The sequence below is a fragment of the Centruroides sculpturatus genome, unplaced genomic scaffold (genome assembly GCF_000671375.1).
Source record: "Centruroides sculpturatus isolate CEXI.00-Female unplaced genomic scaffold, Cexi_2.0 scaffold219, whole genome shotgun sequence".
NCBI lineage: Eukaryota > Metazoa > Arthropoda > Arachnida > Scorpiones > Buthidae > Centruroides > Centruroides sculpturatus.
Window position 1 is genome coordinate 140,141 of NW_019384506.1, and position 16,568 is coordinate 156,708.

General features: G+C 30.6%; 1 protein-coding gene across 1 annotated transcript in view; it reads left to right on the top strand.

The window, feature by feature from the left end:
* The first annotated feature begins 1,815 nt into the window (after positions 1-1,815).
* The window catches only part of LOC111622234 (zinc finger protein 729-like), a 37,766-nt gene continuing 23,013 nt past the window's right edge, over positions 1,816-16,568 (top strand). Inside the window, exons 1-5 of the mRNA XM_023364587.1 lie at positions 1,816-1,908; positions 2,099-2,479; positions 2,809-3,024; positions 4,027-4,275; positions 8,206-8,334. Of these exons, the coding sequence (XP_023220355.1) occupies positions 1,906-1,908; positions 2,099-2,479; positions 2,809-3,024; positions 4,027-4,275; positions 8,206-8,334 (978 nt within the window). The 5' untranslated portion in view covers positions 1,816-1,905. The remainder of the gene's footprint in view (positions 1,909-2,098; positions 2,480-2,808; positions 3,025-4,026; positions 4,276-8,205; positions 8,335-16,568) is intronic.

Consider the following 16,568-nt stretch of genomic DNA (forward strand, 5'->3'; position numbering starts at 1 on the left):
AGAAACGAAATTTCGGTTTTCTTTCGTTCTTCTGGCAGTTGCAGTCCATAATTATATTCGTGGCGTAGACTTTGGCCGCTCGAAGAACAAAGTCGATCTGTCAAACCGGACACCCGGCATTTACACCCGAATCCCATTAGCGACTGTAATTTAACCAAAATTTCACTGTAATAAGTAAATAATTGCGATTAAATTTTTCAAGGCATCGGAATATTGTTTTTCGACTATTATATATAACAGAGGGAAAGTATGGCGATCGGTAAAGAAGTGACCACCTCAGTTTTTACACTTTGCTAACCTTTTTAAATTTTAATGAGCGTAAGTGAAGAATGAACTAACATTGACATTTAAACACTGACGTATTCTGCAAATACATTATTTATTCCGATCTCTTCAATACTCCAACGACAACTTTCTTGTATGACTGATCTACAGAATATTTCCACGTGCCTTGTTCTATCGATCATTATCGATTGCACGGAAGTAGAAGTTCAATTAAGTATGGAATTGCATGATATAATAAATTCAAAATATTTTAAATGGCAGAAAAAAAATTTAATATTTTGATGGAGATAATTCAAATTTTATGTCGTTTCATTCGCTTACAATGCTCTCGATTAACATTAATGCACAGAGTTTACGTAAATATTTTAGTTAAATTGAAAACCTTTTTGTATATGTTATGGGTCTTTGCGAATAACGAGAGAAACGATGCCGCATTCCGATAAATATTCATTCATTTATTTAAAATATTAAACTCAGGAAAAACTGGAAATACTGCTATTTGCATTTACGTCGATTTTCCTTTCGAAACATCGCGGCTGAAGAAAACTGTTCTATGTCATTCCTGTCTGCTTGCAAATGTATTTTTCATCTGCTTCTGCGTTGGCCTCTTCTGTGCCAATTATTACATTTCGCGACAAAATACTCAAAACTACGGACGTAGTCCTACTTACCACGTTTTTCCTTCACGTACTTCGCAGCGTGAAGAGTGCGATCGTTCTCGTTTTCGTCACGTATATTTAAAGAATGAAAGTAACGTCCAGGTTCGTCTGCCAAGAAAAACCATTGAATAATTAAAAATTTCCTTTCAAACAATTTTTCCGGTTCGAAGAATATGAAGTTTCTCAAATTAATAGGATTTTCCTGTTCGAATAAATCAAAATCATTAAAATGGGTGCTAAAATACTTCGTAACAAAGTCATTAGCATATTTATTGCGAAATGAATTTACTTTTAAACATATTACAGGTAAAAACGTACAGAAAGCTAAAATTAAGGGTTGTCTTATACCAATAAATTATGATAATTATAAAATTTATTGTGATACGATATTGTGAAAGTACATATTTTAATTCACGATTAAATGTGTACTAATGTTAATAAATTTGGTTTAATTGCGTGTTTATATTTGTTTTATAAAAAAACACAATAAAAAATGTAGATTCAATTTCTGAAATTTTCTTATAGTTCAATACTTAGTGTAGGTGTAGTTAATATTATGTTATATTGCATTTGTAGGAATTTTTATGCATGGTAAACAGCTAAAAAGGCAAAAAAAGACCATTTTTGGAATCGGGAACAGATTTATCTATTTTATATTGTATTTTATGGAGAAAATTGTTTTAGTTTAAGAACAAGTCGGTTTTTGAACGACATTTTGGAACGAATTAAAGTTTCATTACATTTGAAACAAGTTTCTTTTCATCTTCCTTGATATTTTGTTTATACAAATATTTAATCATTTGTTTTACTGTATCTTCCGTTAACACAATGAATATTATTTCTTAAAATCAAAATCAGAATATTATTTCATTAAACAATGCAATGGTAATAATTACATTTTAACAATAATCGCAAAATTTGTCGTATTTTTTCAAACCAGAAATTGTCACAACTCGAGCGAATGGTAAGTGTCATTACCGAAATTATTTAAACTTGAAAAGACCTTTCGTATTCTTAAATTACGTGTCTTTCAATGGCGGAAAATACAAATTTGTAAAACAATTGTTAAACCGAAACAGTTTCTATTGATCTGGATATTCTAACATAGAAATATAAATAATATATGTAATTATATTAATGTATTTGTTTATAAGGATGTTGCTTCGAGTGACGAAAACGGCGGCATTAAATGCAAGGTGTGCAAAAGTGACTTTTCAAACGAAGTGCAGTTCCTCGAACATCTGAAGGAGAATCCGTGGTGCGAAAGGTTGACTTGTGACGTGTGTCGGAATCAATTTACACGGATCTTCAGTTTGAAAAGACACAAGTTAATACATTCAAACGAAAAGAAATTTAAATGCGAGGAATGTGGTTATTCTACCGGAGTTGAATCAAATTTTAGAAAACACCAAAATAAACACTCGAAAAAAGAACTTTATAAATGTAGCTATTGTAATCGTTCAACTATATGGAAAGAGAGTTTAGACAGACATATTTTGCGAAACCATTTAACAGAATCGAATATAGGCGAAAAAGTAAGTGTTTATTAGGAAATTTTTGAAGGAAATTCATTCTGCATTCGTACAAACAAGTAACACTTAAAACGACTATCAAGAATTTTTAATTAATGTCATTTTCGTATTATCATTTATATTTTTAACTGTTCACATTATTCGTGTTTGTTAGACATTTTTATTGCGTTTTCTTTAATTTAAAAGCAACAAATAAAAAAATTCTATTTCTTTGATTCTAATTCTTGTATTAATCTGTGTATACCTAAAGGTATATTAGTAACGTTTTTCTGTATTATTTAATCTTTTTATACTTTATAAAAAATCGTTTCTATAATATAATTTTGGCTTAGCTTTCGCCGAGATTTCTGGATTTGGAAAAATATCGATGCGAGTTTTGCCGGAAACATTTTCCATCTCCATTCGCTTTAAAACGTCACGAGAGAAGTCATTCGGGAAAAAAACCGTTTCGGTGTGATGATTGTTTTCGAAGATTTACACGACAAAAGAACTTAAATAAACACAAGCGAATAATTCATTCGACAGTAGAAAAACAATTTCCGTCTCAGGTAAACAAAAATATATCTAAATAAGTACAATATCCTAGTTTAAAATAAACAATAAGTTAAAAAGTTGTTATAAGTTTCTATAGTAACATGTGCTAAATCTGCGTATAGAGAATCTTCAAATTGCAAATGTATTAATTTCGCAACTTCTCTGTGAACTATTTTCTGCTTTAATAATATTGAAAATCTATGGCATAAATATAATTTTTAATAATATGGAGTTGATTGGTATGATTCACACTCATTTACAAACGTTTTCACAGTATTAAAGATTCGTGAAGCGATTTAATTATTACTGCTGAGAAAGTGCACCTTTTCCTTTTTTTGTGAAGTTGATACGTTCCAAATAAACAGTGTAAAAAATTCGTATAAATATATGGTACAGTATATGCAACCGGTATGTAGCAAATGAGCCCCAAATCTTCAGTCCCGCTAATGGGATCTGAAGGTACTGCTATACCTGAAAGAAGGATGCATATCACATCGGGGTCCACCATTGGCTAAGCGATTCCTGGCAGTTGGGTCCTGTGTTCGCTCCTCGCCCGAATGGGCTGGCCACGTGGAAATTTCCGGGTTTTCTCTACGTCTGTAACGCCCGAATAGAAGCCACTTACCCTTAAAAGACTTCCAGGAAGACATCCACCTAGCCATGTGTTTCATTGCCGTAACTTAACAAAATAAACAAAGAAAAATGGGAAATCGTTGGGAAAAAGGTAAACAGTGTCTTTAGATAGAAAGCTTTTTACTGTACTCAAATTTTACAAATGTCGGTGCTATCAAAAGTATACAAATTGTAGCTTATTTTAAACATCGCTGATGGTCCGAAATGATTCACAAACAAAACTATTGCGTAATGTTGAAATAATGTTTAAGTAAAGATTTTTATCGACATTCTATCATTTTTATAGTATTTCTGGTATTAGTTCTTAATTAAATGTAAAAAGCATTATAGAATGATACGTATAAAAGGAATTGCATAATTAACAATATTTTTCAATTGTTTAGAAAACTGCAGGCGAAAGCACTTCAAAATCTTTTAAACACTCGGAACAGAGTGAGGTGCACTCTTCTGCTGAAATCTCAGCAGCAAGTTTCATGCGAGAGGAACATTTTGAAACAAACGACAAAGATAAAAGTTTGCAATCTTCTGAAAGATTATGGCAATGTCATCAATGTATCTTTACTACAAACTCCGAGAAAGAATGGTTCGTACATAAACAGACACACGTCAATGAAGCTCCTTGCACATCAAAGGTATTTAATTGTCGTATTCTGTTTACAAGTTTTAGTACTTTGTAAATAAACATTCAGTTTAAGTTAGGAAAAGACACCAGAACACCCGCCCTTCTATACTATAATTTACTCGTCCATCAAAGCTGGTGTGCGAGTAAATTATAGTATAGGAAAGTTAATTTTTAGTTTACAAAATCTAGTTTTTCACAGTTTTATGATTAAAATGCATTGCAATATACTCATTGTATATGTAATAAGTAAGTGGTGAAACCAGGTTGAAACAGTAGAGCTCGGCAGAAATAAAGGAAACTTGTTCTGGTATAGGAATAGTTGAAGCTCCAGTTAAGAATCTTCAGTTAATTAAATAAAAATTAAGATAAGAATAGTGAAAGCTTTGAGAGTAAGACTGTCGATGTCAATATACAGTAGAGCGTCGTTTATCCGAAACTCTGTTATTCGAAACGTCAGTTATCCGAAAGAATTCCAGTCAGCAAATTTAAATTTTCGCTACTGCTGTGTCGCTGCAATCTTTGGTTATATCTTGGGTTACTCCAAATTTTTTTATGTTTGTGTATNCAGGATCAAATTTGACACGATTCCGATATCTCTTGTTATGTATAGGCACATAAGAACTACAAAAGTAAAAAATGAGACATTATTTTATAAATATTCTATTTTAAAATCATTAAGCTTGTATTAATACATTAAAAGTAATATAGCAAAACGTCACGTTGGGCGGTAGACGATCGAAAAATGAAATGTTCATATTTCAAAAATAGGCTATAATTTTATAAATGCCCATTATTTTTAAATAAAACCTTCAAAAAGACTACAAAAAAGATGGTCAGACCTAGAAAGAACTATTAAGCATACACAGACTCTTTCTAGATTTTTTGGTTGGTTGGTGCGACCAAAATCTATCTCGTCGTAAATCTAGTAGAAAAAGGCTAAATTTGCGATTGTCTAGATCCAGAACATTCCAACGAACTTATAAAAGAACTTAAGATAATCGCCGTTCTAACCGCGAACACTAAATATGTTAAATTTTATCCGAATCGGTTCGTTGGTCTCGGAAATATTAATTGTCAAATTTGGCACTGTAACTTCAGACTGTGGCTGAGCTCTACTATACCGAGGTTATAAATATTACACAATCGGATGAGAGTTTATTAACGATGATACACATTTACTGTTAACTACAAATTAGATTTGAGACTGAAGAAGTGTTGAGTTCCCATTTGTGAATGATAAATTGAATTCTGTTTATATTTCAAAATTGACATTTATTCGAAGGAAACCTTTTCATTTTCTTTTGTATAAAAATTTAATTTAAATAACAATAATTTATATATTCGTTGTTGCAGAAACAGGAAAAAATAGATCCAGAAGTGTTGAGAGCATCCGAAATTCTCATAAACATGAGAAAGAAAAGATTTGAGATGATAAAAGAACAAAAGGAATCGCCTGATTCCGATACTCCGCCAACATTACAATAACCTACGAATGTTAAATATTGATTCATATTTTATACAATTTTTAAAAATTTCAACGAGAGATTCCTCTGAATTCGACATTTAAGACGAATTGAACCTAATGATTTCTGCGATATTTTGACAAAACTTCGTGAACGAAAATAATTCTACGAAATACTGTATAAATCTTATTTTTATTGGAAATTTATTGCAATTAAAATACTTTTTTTTGTTTAAGAATAATTTCTTCACGTCATTAGTGTTTTAATTATAACAATTTGAATATTATTGTATTGATCTTGCCTGATGAAGCATTCCAAGATATCCATATGTCAGTATGAAGTAATAATGAGATAGAGGTCAGCAGTTGTAACGTGAAGTTGGATTAACTTCAGCTCCTGTTCGATCGAGTTTTTATTGGTTTATAGTGCACGCATAGTAATAAGTTATATATCATCGGAATCGGAACTGCGAGAAGTGTCTAACGGTGTTACGTTTGTGACCCTGGGGTCAAATTTTGGGATGATACGAACAGTCAAAAAGTCGCATTTTCGGGGTCCGTTTTTCCGGAAGAAGACNCTCAGCAGCAAGTTTCATGCGAGAGGAACATTTTGAAACAAACGACAAAGATAAAAGTTTGCAATCTTCTGAAAGATTATGGCAATGTCATCAATGTATCTTTACTACAAACTCCGAGAAAGAATGGTTCGTACATAAACAGACACACGTCAATGAAGCTCCTTGCACATCAAAGGTATTTAATTGTCGTATTCTGTTTACAAGTTTTAGTACTTTGTAAATAAACATTCAGTTTAAGTTAGGAAAAGACACCAGAACACCCGCCCTTCTATACTATAATTTACTCGTCCATCAAAGCTGGTGTGCGAGTAAATTATAGTATAGGAAAGTTAATTTTTAGTTTACAAAATCTAGTTTTTCACAGTTTTATGATTAAAATGCATTGCAATATACTCATTGTATATGTAATAAGTAAGTGGTGAAACCAGGTTGAAACAGTAGAGCTCGGCAGAAATAAAGGAAACTTGTTCTGGTATAGGAATAGTTGAAGCTCCAGTTAAGAATCTTCAGTTAATTAAATAAAAATTAAGATAAGAATAGTGAAAGCTTTGAGAGTAAGACTGTCGATGTCAATATACAGTAGAGCGTCGTTTATCCGAAACTCTGTTATTCGAAACGTCAGTTATCCGAAAGAATTCCAGTCAGCAAATTTAAATTTTCGCTACTGCTGTGTCGCTGCAATCTTTGGTTATATCTTGGGTTACTCCAAATTTTTTTATGTTTGTGTATGTGTTTTAGCTGGCAGCACTGTCTCTTTCGTGTTATGTTTTTCTGAGGACTGTGTCATGCAGAATCGAACGTTTTTGATACTAGATAACTTCTAAAGTATAAATTTCTTTTGTTTTTATATTTTTCAATATATTTACTTTGTTTGTAAGAAATAAAGAAATAATTTTTAACGATACAATAGCCACGATTTAAAAAGTTTACATTAGGCTTAACATCGACGAAAATTCAACGCGAAGTGGCACGCAACAAAGAAAAATTTAAACACGAGAGAGGTAAATGTATTTTTTCCTACATAATCGGTTATCCGAGAAATAAGTTATCCGAACAACCGCAGTCCCTAATTGATTCGGATAAACGACGCTCTACTGTAGTTCACATTACATAGACTACAACTACAGTTAGGTTTGGAGGAACAGTCACCTTTATTATGATGTTTCTGTCGAGCTGTAACACATAAGAACTAACAGGCACATAAAAACTACAGAAGTAAAAATAAGACATTATTTTATGAATTTTCTATTTTCAAATCATTAGGCTTGTATTAATAATTTAAAAGTAATCGCAAAACGAACGAAAGTGAAATTTTAATATTTAAAAAATAGGTATAATTTTATAAATACCAAATATTTTTAAATAAAACCTTCAAAAAGACTACAAAAGAAGTGGACAGATCTCGAAAGAACTCAGACTCTTTCTAGATTTTCCGGTAGCTTGGTGGGACAAAAATCTTTCTCATCGTAAATCTAGTGGAAAAAATGCTAAATCTGCGATTGTCTAGATCCAGAACGATTCAACGAATTTATTCAAAATTTAAGATAATCGCAGTTCTCACCGCGAACAATAAATATTTAAAATTGTATCCAAATCGGTTCGTTGGTCTCGGAGATATTAATGGTCAAATTTGGCACTTTAACTTCAGACGCGTGGCTGAGCTCTACTATACCGATGTTATTAATATTACACAATCGAATGAGAATTTATTATCGATGATACCCATTTACTCTTAACTACAAAGTAGATTTGTGATTGAAAAAGTGTTGAGTTTCCATTTGTGAATGATAAATTGAATTCTGTTTACATTTCAAAATTTACATTTATTCGAAAGAAGTTTTTTCATTTTTTATTGTATAAAATTTAATTCAAATAATAATAATTTATATATTGATTATAGGAACAGGACGAAACTGATCTAGAAGTAATCAGAGCATCCGAAATTCTCGTCAACATGAGAAATAAAAGATTGGAGCTGATAAAGAAACAAAAGGAATCGCCTGATTCCGATACTCCGCCAACATTACAATAACCTACGAATGTTAAATATTAATTCATATTCTATACAATTTTTAAAAATTTCAACAAGAGACATTTAAGACGAATTGAACCTAATGATTTCTGCAATATTTTGACAAAACTTCGTGACAAAATAATTCTACAAAATACTGTATAAATCTCATCTTTATTGAAAATTTATTGCAATTAAAATACTTTTACTTGTTTAAGAATAATTTTTTCACGTCATTAGTGTTTTAATTATGACAATTTGAATATTGAACTTGCCTGATAAGGCATTTCAAGATATTCAATATTTAAAAATGAACTAAATAAAGTCACCGAGGTCACTACGACATAAGTGCGATCACCGATCCGAAATCAATAAAACGTTTATTTTAGAGGTAGTATATCGATGAAATAAGTAGTCTATATTCTCCGTTTGTATATGAAACGAATAAAACCAAAATTTTATCCGGATTGGACATAAACTGCAGGAGTTACAAGAAATTCACACACACCTACGACGGCTTTTATATTATTAATACTCTGGGGTATAAAGTTTTATATTATGTATAAGAAGGAGCGCTTGGACAATTTATGCGACAAAATAAATATTCCGTAAAAGAAACGAAATTTCTTTTGTAAAAGTTAGTCCGATGGAGAATTATTTCTAATAAAATAAAATTGAAGACAAAACTGTCCAAAAAGGATCACCATTTATTACTTTTGTTCCAAGACATACACATTTTCGGCGACTGACCTTTCTTTTTAGGCTACTTGTCGCCGGAGTTGGAAAGTTTACAAAAAGTCCTTTTTGTAAACTTTCCAGTTTTGTCTTCAATTTTATTTTATTAGAAATAATTCTCAATCGGACAAACTTTTACAGAAGAAATTTCTACATGTATCGTCATCAGGGGGCAACTTCTCTAAAAATCTACATTTTTCAGCGCTAATCTTTAGTAGATGAAAAGCAAAAGAAACCCCAAAAGAAGGTATGATGGAAGTAAGCAAGACAACACCAGTTCCTTTTTCAGAATTTTTAAAAATTTTAATTGGATGCGTTTTATGTTGTTTAAAAAGACTTTTTGTAAACTTTCCGGCGACAAGTAGCCTAAAAAGAAAGGTCAGTCGCCGAAAATGTGTTAGTCTTGGAACACAAGTTATAATTGGTGATCCTTTTTGGACAGTTTTGTCTATAATTTTATTTTATTAGAAACGAAATTCAGAATTTTTAATACATAAACTTATTTGATATTGTAATACATATGTACAGTACAATAATAGACTTTTCAAAATGAAGAAAATAACAATTTAATTTACAATGTTAAAAAGTTTTCGAAGATGAAGGAAACAAATGCTAATATATCGAAGTGAGACGTCATAAAACCTTATACGTTATCTCCATATCTTTTCAATTTCTACTTATTTGATCTAAATGATTGCTTTAAAAGAGACGAAGATGGGTTTCAAATTGAAAACCAGATTAGACATACTACAGTATATCGTATGCTGATGACATTGTGTTGATAGCTCCTACAGCAGCTGCACTCCGTAGAAAAATACAACAAATCTGTGAGTATTTAGAAAAGCTAAGAGTTAAAATAAATTCCAAAAAATCAACAATTATGATATTTAGAAACGGAAGTAACGTATCCAAAAAGCACATGTCTTTTTTTATTAATAATGAAGAAGTGAAGATAGTGAAGGAAATAAAATTTTTAGAAGTTACATTCACACCTAATCTCTCGTTTGAAAAACACTATAAAAACTCACTAAGTAAAGCAGAAACTGCAATAAATAATTTAATTGGTCTATTCTGTAAGGCAAAAATAAAGAACTTACGTATATATTTTCAACTTTTTAATTCGATTGTGATGAACTCAATGGGATATACTGCCCCAATTTGGAGCATGGAAAAATTTAATGACTGAAAAAATACAGAACATATTTATACGTAAGATATTCAAGCTATAATATAAATATCCCAGTTAGTGTTTTAAGATTAGAAACAAATACATTCAGAATAAATACTATACTAATAAAAAGATATTTAAAGTTTTTACTCAAAATTATTAAGGCTGAAGATATAACAACAAAATTGCTGTTCTTACTATATCACAAATCAAGGGAAACGGACTTAAGACGAAGTTGGATAATTCAGTTATCGAAGATAGTATATAAATATGGATTTTCTGTTAAACTGTTTATGGATCATACGTATGATATGGAGCAGTATAGTAAAGAAATAATACACAGAGTTATGGAATACTCTATTATCCAAGACGTTGAAGATATACAAAAACGAGAAAATACAAGCTGGTATGCGACAATTCTAAATTATCCAGTAAATAACAACTATATATTGACAAATATAGCTTTCAATATTAAAAAGTTTTTTATGCAGATTAGGTTAAATAAAAATGGAATAATTATAAATGACAAATATATAGATTATACCTAATCTAAATGTCCAAATTGTACCAAAAATTTATCTAAAATTCATATTTTGTGAAAATTGTAACGAAAAGGATAAACTACAAAGGCTCCAGATTGGGCCACTGGCTAAATGTACAAGACATTAGATAGAGCTGATGTTAACACGATTTATATGATATATAACTATGTTAAACAACTAATTAAATAGTAATTATGACCAAATATTAATATAATTATATAGATTAGTATATGGTAAATACTAATATTGTTAAAAAATTATTATATGAGATGTTAATATGCGTTTCATCAAAATTAAACGCCCTTGTAACAGGCGAAAGCCTTCTACGCCTATAAAGATTTCTTATTTACTTACTAAAAAAAATTTGTTCATGTTTTAAACCGTATTGGCGACGAAATTAAATATCGAAATGGAAAAGGATTGTCATTAATTGCCGAACAATGGTTTTGACGGCCTTATGATTTTATTTCTGCAAGCTTTCGGAATATAACTGACGACCATTTCTGACGTCACAAACAAATAACCCGATTGGCCGAACGACTGCTAAAACAGGGGAGTAATAGCGAAGTCAGAACCAATGTTTTGCCGAAGTTCAGAAATAGACGATCGTCGTCTTTGCAACGCATTTTAAACCGCGGTTCAGCCAGCCAACGTCTATAGGCCGTTCTGTTAATAAACGTCGTTTAACGTAAACTCTGTCTCTGCAATCCGCTGTTTGAGTCCAAGTTACCAAGGCTTTAAAACTAAATTATGGTATCTTTTTCACTATCACAAGATCATAAAATAATCTAATTAATTGAACTTTGATAATTTGACTGACCTCGTGAAGAACATTATCCTTTTTTTCATAAACCCATTTGAGATAAATATTCATCTGAGGAAAATTTAAAATGCATTAAATTGCAAAAATACACTAAAATTGCTAAATGAGATAGCACTTTAAAATTTCTGCTTTTTACACGGTAGTTTTTCTATATGAACATTTGCAGTGCTGGATGAAGAAAGAAAACAGCTTTTGGCAGTTTTTGCACTTTGATTGCTTATATTTTGGCAAATCGCCTCATAGAAAATCTTTAAATTTTGCGCACTAGCTAAGAAAACAAATCGCTTTTTGAATGACATTTGAAATTACTTTAGACATTTGGGGGTGGAGAAATTGAGCCCCGAAAATTGGCAACTCTTTCCTATTTAGGTATATACAACAAATTAATGTCACTGATTTTATATATACAATATAGGGTCAGCCTTTAGTCAGTCTATGTCAGTGGTGTTTACTTCGCAGGGAGTTACTGTTGTGATTCTTAATAGTGATCCAGCCTAGATAATTTAAATATTAATGCAGGTGAGTTTAAAAACATTTTCTGATAACAGGATTTAACTTAAATGCTTGACATCTAAATTTAAAAAAATTTTAAAACTAACAGTATTTAGATGAAATTCTATTAAGAACCTTTAATTCACATTACAGTCAAACACTTAGTTTTTGAAAATTTTGCAGGGATCTTCTAAAAAACTTGTTATAAACAATAAAACTTATGAATTAAGTGTATTTGAAGTACGGAAATAAAAACACTAAACTGCAGGAGACAAATTACTTATTAACATTTTTAAACAAAATACTAAATTATTGATCAACGTAGAATTATTTTGGTTGGAATAAAATTATTAAAGTGGCAAAAATTGTATTTCTCCCCATTTCAATAATTCTCTGCTACAATTAGCCAATTAAGCAAATTTATTTAGTCAGATCTGGAAAACTATTGTATCTGTCTTTGGGAGCCTTTTAATACTAAAATTTTATTAACAGCTAAATTCACTATTCATATATAAAATTTTAATATCTAGATGATTTTTTACAAAATTTTTACACAAACACTTAAAATTGATCAAAACTATGAAAACACCAAGAATGATTTAGTTCCACCCACTGTTATTGAAGTAAAGTTTTTTAAAACGAGAATATTTTAGAAAAGAAATTCACTTTAAAACAAGATATTCCGTAAATGAAATGCTATTTTAAAATGTATAGATATTTTTGTTATAAAAGTTGCGAGATGAAATCAAAGTTCTTATTTTATGGCAAGGAGACTTTTTGTTAGAAACTAAAGACTACAATTATTCAGTTATATTAAAAAAATAGTAACAATATTCATTCCAAATACTTTAAGGAAATGTCTAATTTTCTAAAAAATGTTTTTTATAAAATATATTTATGGTGTTTACATTTACGTGAATAGCGTGAAACAGATCAGTTGGTTGATTTTTTGTTTGTTGGCAAATTGCTGGTGTAATTTCGCCTTCAGTTGTTGACTATCACTGATTTCTAAAAATACACTTTTTCTATATTTCTTGTAAATTTTCTAGAATTCAAAATTTATAAAAAAAAAGTTGTAAAAGTCAAATTTATTTTTTATTTTAAAAATTTGCAAAATGTAAACAATTACTTACCTGTAATTTATGGTTATCGGCTGAATATTTTCATAACTGTGTAGAGAGATGCTTCCGCCACATAAACAGAGAATAGTGTGCTGGATCATATTTCACAATCGTCATCTCCATTAAATATTTTGCTAGAGTATGTGTTTTGACATCAACCTACATAGAATAGTTTGTGTAAAAACTGTACGAGAAAATTATTCTAGAATAAATTACTTACATCACCAGCTTTGGAGTATCTTCTCAAAAAATGCAATGGAAGAGATTTTACTAGAGAAAAGTCGAGCTTTTGCAAAATAATTTCCATTTCTAAAATGTGTTTTTTTTTTTTTAATAGGCATCCTCTGTGATGTATTCCAAACAATTTGTTTGTAGTGTTACTCCTTGTAATACTACAAACCCCTTACTCCTTACTCCATGTTACTCCTGATTACGCAGAGTAGGTTAACAAAACATTTAATTGTTAACTAAGACGTTTAACGAGGAACGTATTTCCTGTAGTTTGAGGAAAAAATTGCTTTCGCGGTAAGAGAGAGAGTTTACATAAAACACCGCGTGATGATAGATACCTGATGTATCGGTAGGTTCCTTAGGCTGGAACGACCTTGATTTCCGTAATGGGTACGTTGGTTGTGAGAGGTAATGTCAATTCGATGTTCTGTTATGTTAATCCAAAGTTCTGTATAGGTAATCCAATCTGGGCACTTCCTACGATTGAAGTGGGTGATTAGGCAGATCCAATATGGGAACAATAGGCGAACGGTCCGAAGACGAGAAGCACAAAATATTCCAATAGGGTGACGACTAAAGCTTTTCGAAAAACGAGCGACTGCACCGTCGGCAGGATAGATGACGACTGCCCCGAAAATCGGTCTGTTGCTATATTCATTTGACAAGCTTGCAACAATAGGTCGGAAGGTTGAGAAAGCGTCCTTTAGTGACTGAGAATTTTCCGAGTGATTAACTGCAGGTACGAAAGTTGACATTTAACCCCTCAGTTCCCGATAAACTTTTAATTAATTATAATTAAACATAAAAAATACTTCAAACTGAAAAAAAAACGAAAGAAATGCGTTAATTTTGAAGAAAAAGCTTCAAAGTTTAACTTTCTTTGTCTCGCCTTTCTGCGAAATTTGACACTGATGAGTCATTGTTTAAACAGCTGGATGACCTTGAGAACAGCTGGAGTCGTATTTCCCGGGGTATTCTCATAGACGTCTCGGGAGGAAAAGGATTTAAAGTAGGGTGAATACTAACTAGACCTATATTTTTAAATATTTTTAAAAAATTCAAATTTTATTGCGATTTCCGACCCCTCGACTTAATTAAACGTATATATAATAAAATCTATTAATTAAAAAAAATTAAAAAACTATCGGAGGTCGTTTCTGACATCAGAAAGTAGCTTTAAATAACTTTACCGAAGTCAAATCTGTGTACTACAACTTTAGAACGATTAATTAAATTTGATAAAAAAAAATCTCATTTAAAAAACAATTAAGCGTTAATCGTGCGTCATTAAAAGTAGATTAAAATCGCGATAAAATTTTTTCTCGTGGAAAACATTTTTAGAAAAAATTTGGAAACAAAAAACATTCCAAAAATTTAAAAAAAACAACAAAACATTCTGGGGGGCCGAAAGGACCGAGTTTTATGTAACGCTATGTAACCTGCCCGAGTTACTCGGGCGAAGAACTAAAAGTTAATTAATTAATTAAAATTAAATTAAATTAAATGAAAATGAACTCAACCAAGTGGGAAGGAGTTGACAAAACATAAACAATTTCTAAAACGAATCCGCCCGCAATTAGCAGCAGAAGAGAACAATTATCTACGTCTTTCATATATTAAGGAAATAATGCATAAGAAGAGATCCGAAATAATAAATACTGTACTGTATCTGGAAAAATGAACTACACTTTTACATTTTGCTAGTAATTTAAGTTTTTAACTAAATGGTTCATATTCGGAAGTGTTATCGTGGCAATTTCGTTGGATATTTCCCTTTTTTTCATGTTTTATTAAATTAATTGGTCAAGAAACTATAATTCATTAATGTTGCCGATTTTTAAAACACTTTATACTTAATGACAAATTTTACATTATCACAACAGTGTTAATTTTTTAGAATTACTATAATAATTTATAAATTTGATTTAATGAAGTGTAAAAGCATTAAATATTTTCATAATTACTATATAACATTTAAAGACATATAACTTTTAGTTTGAATGTCTAACTTTAATGACCATACAATTATATAATAATACAGTAGTTATTTTTAGTCAAAAAGTTAAATAAATAAGGGGGCACCGTAAAACGTTTTCAATTTTAATAAACAAATATAAAGTTTTTTATATTATTAATTAAAAATATCTAACATTTTAATTATATTTAACATTTTTTAAAAATAACTCATTAATAAATTTTATTATTATTATTTTTTTATATAGTTCGAATTCTTCATCGAATTTGAATTTAAAACGGTTCGAACATTTGGTTAAAACATCGAAATATATAAAAATATTTATAACAATGTATGAAATATTATCAATTCAAGGGAAAGTATGGAAATCAATTTCGAAAGCCGTTCTTGTGGTTAGGCATTAATGCTCTCCCTCTCCCCCCCTTAATGACGCGCCCTTCAATAAAACCATTAAATTGCCACTTATGGTTTAAACCAGTACTGGCCTAAACTCCTGTATCTTGATTTCATATTACATTACAGTCGACCCCCCTATAACACTGTTGATAATTTCGTTTTATATGAATTCCATGTTGTACGAGTAACTTAGATTTTACAAATACGTGAGCCGTTCACAGCCCGGCACACGTACAAAACTGTAGTAGATTGCTGTAGTTGATATCAATATTTTATAATAGTTTATATTTTCAAAATAAAAATAGTATTCGTACATTTTGTGCACTTAAAACATTCACAATCGAAGGTTATTCTAAAGAAAAAAAATTTAAGCGACGGCATTTCGAAGACTCGCATCATACTGAAAAAATCTACCACACCGCCCTGGGTGTAGTAGATGACATTTCTCTACAAAATCGGTTCGTTTCTAACGATGGGAACTTTATAGAAAAAGAAATTAAAAATTATCCAAAACTGACATTATGCCGAAGGAATCGGTTTTGTTGTTTTCTGTCGAGATGCATCCACTTTCCTTCTCGTTGCCGAGCTTCAGTAACGTTGACAAAATAGAATAAAATCCACTTAACATCTGTAAAATAAGAAAGTATTTTATTCGAGCCAGTGTTTATAATTACAAGAACAGAGAATGTGAAACTCAGATGCTAGAACTGAGATTTAAAATTTAAATGTTGTGTTCAAGTTTTGTATAAGTTAATTGAAGACACAGACT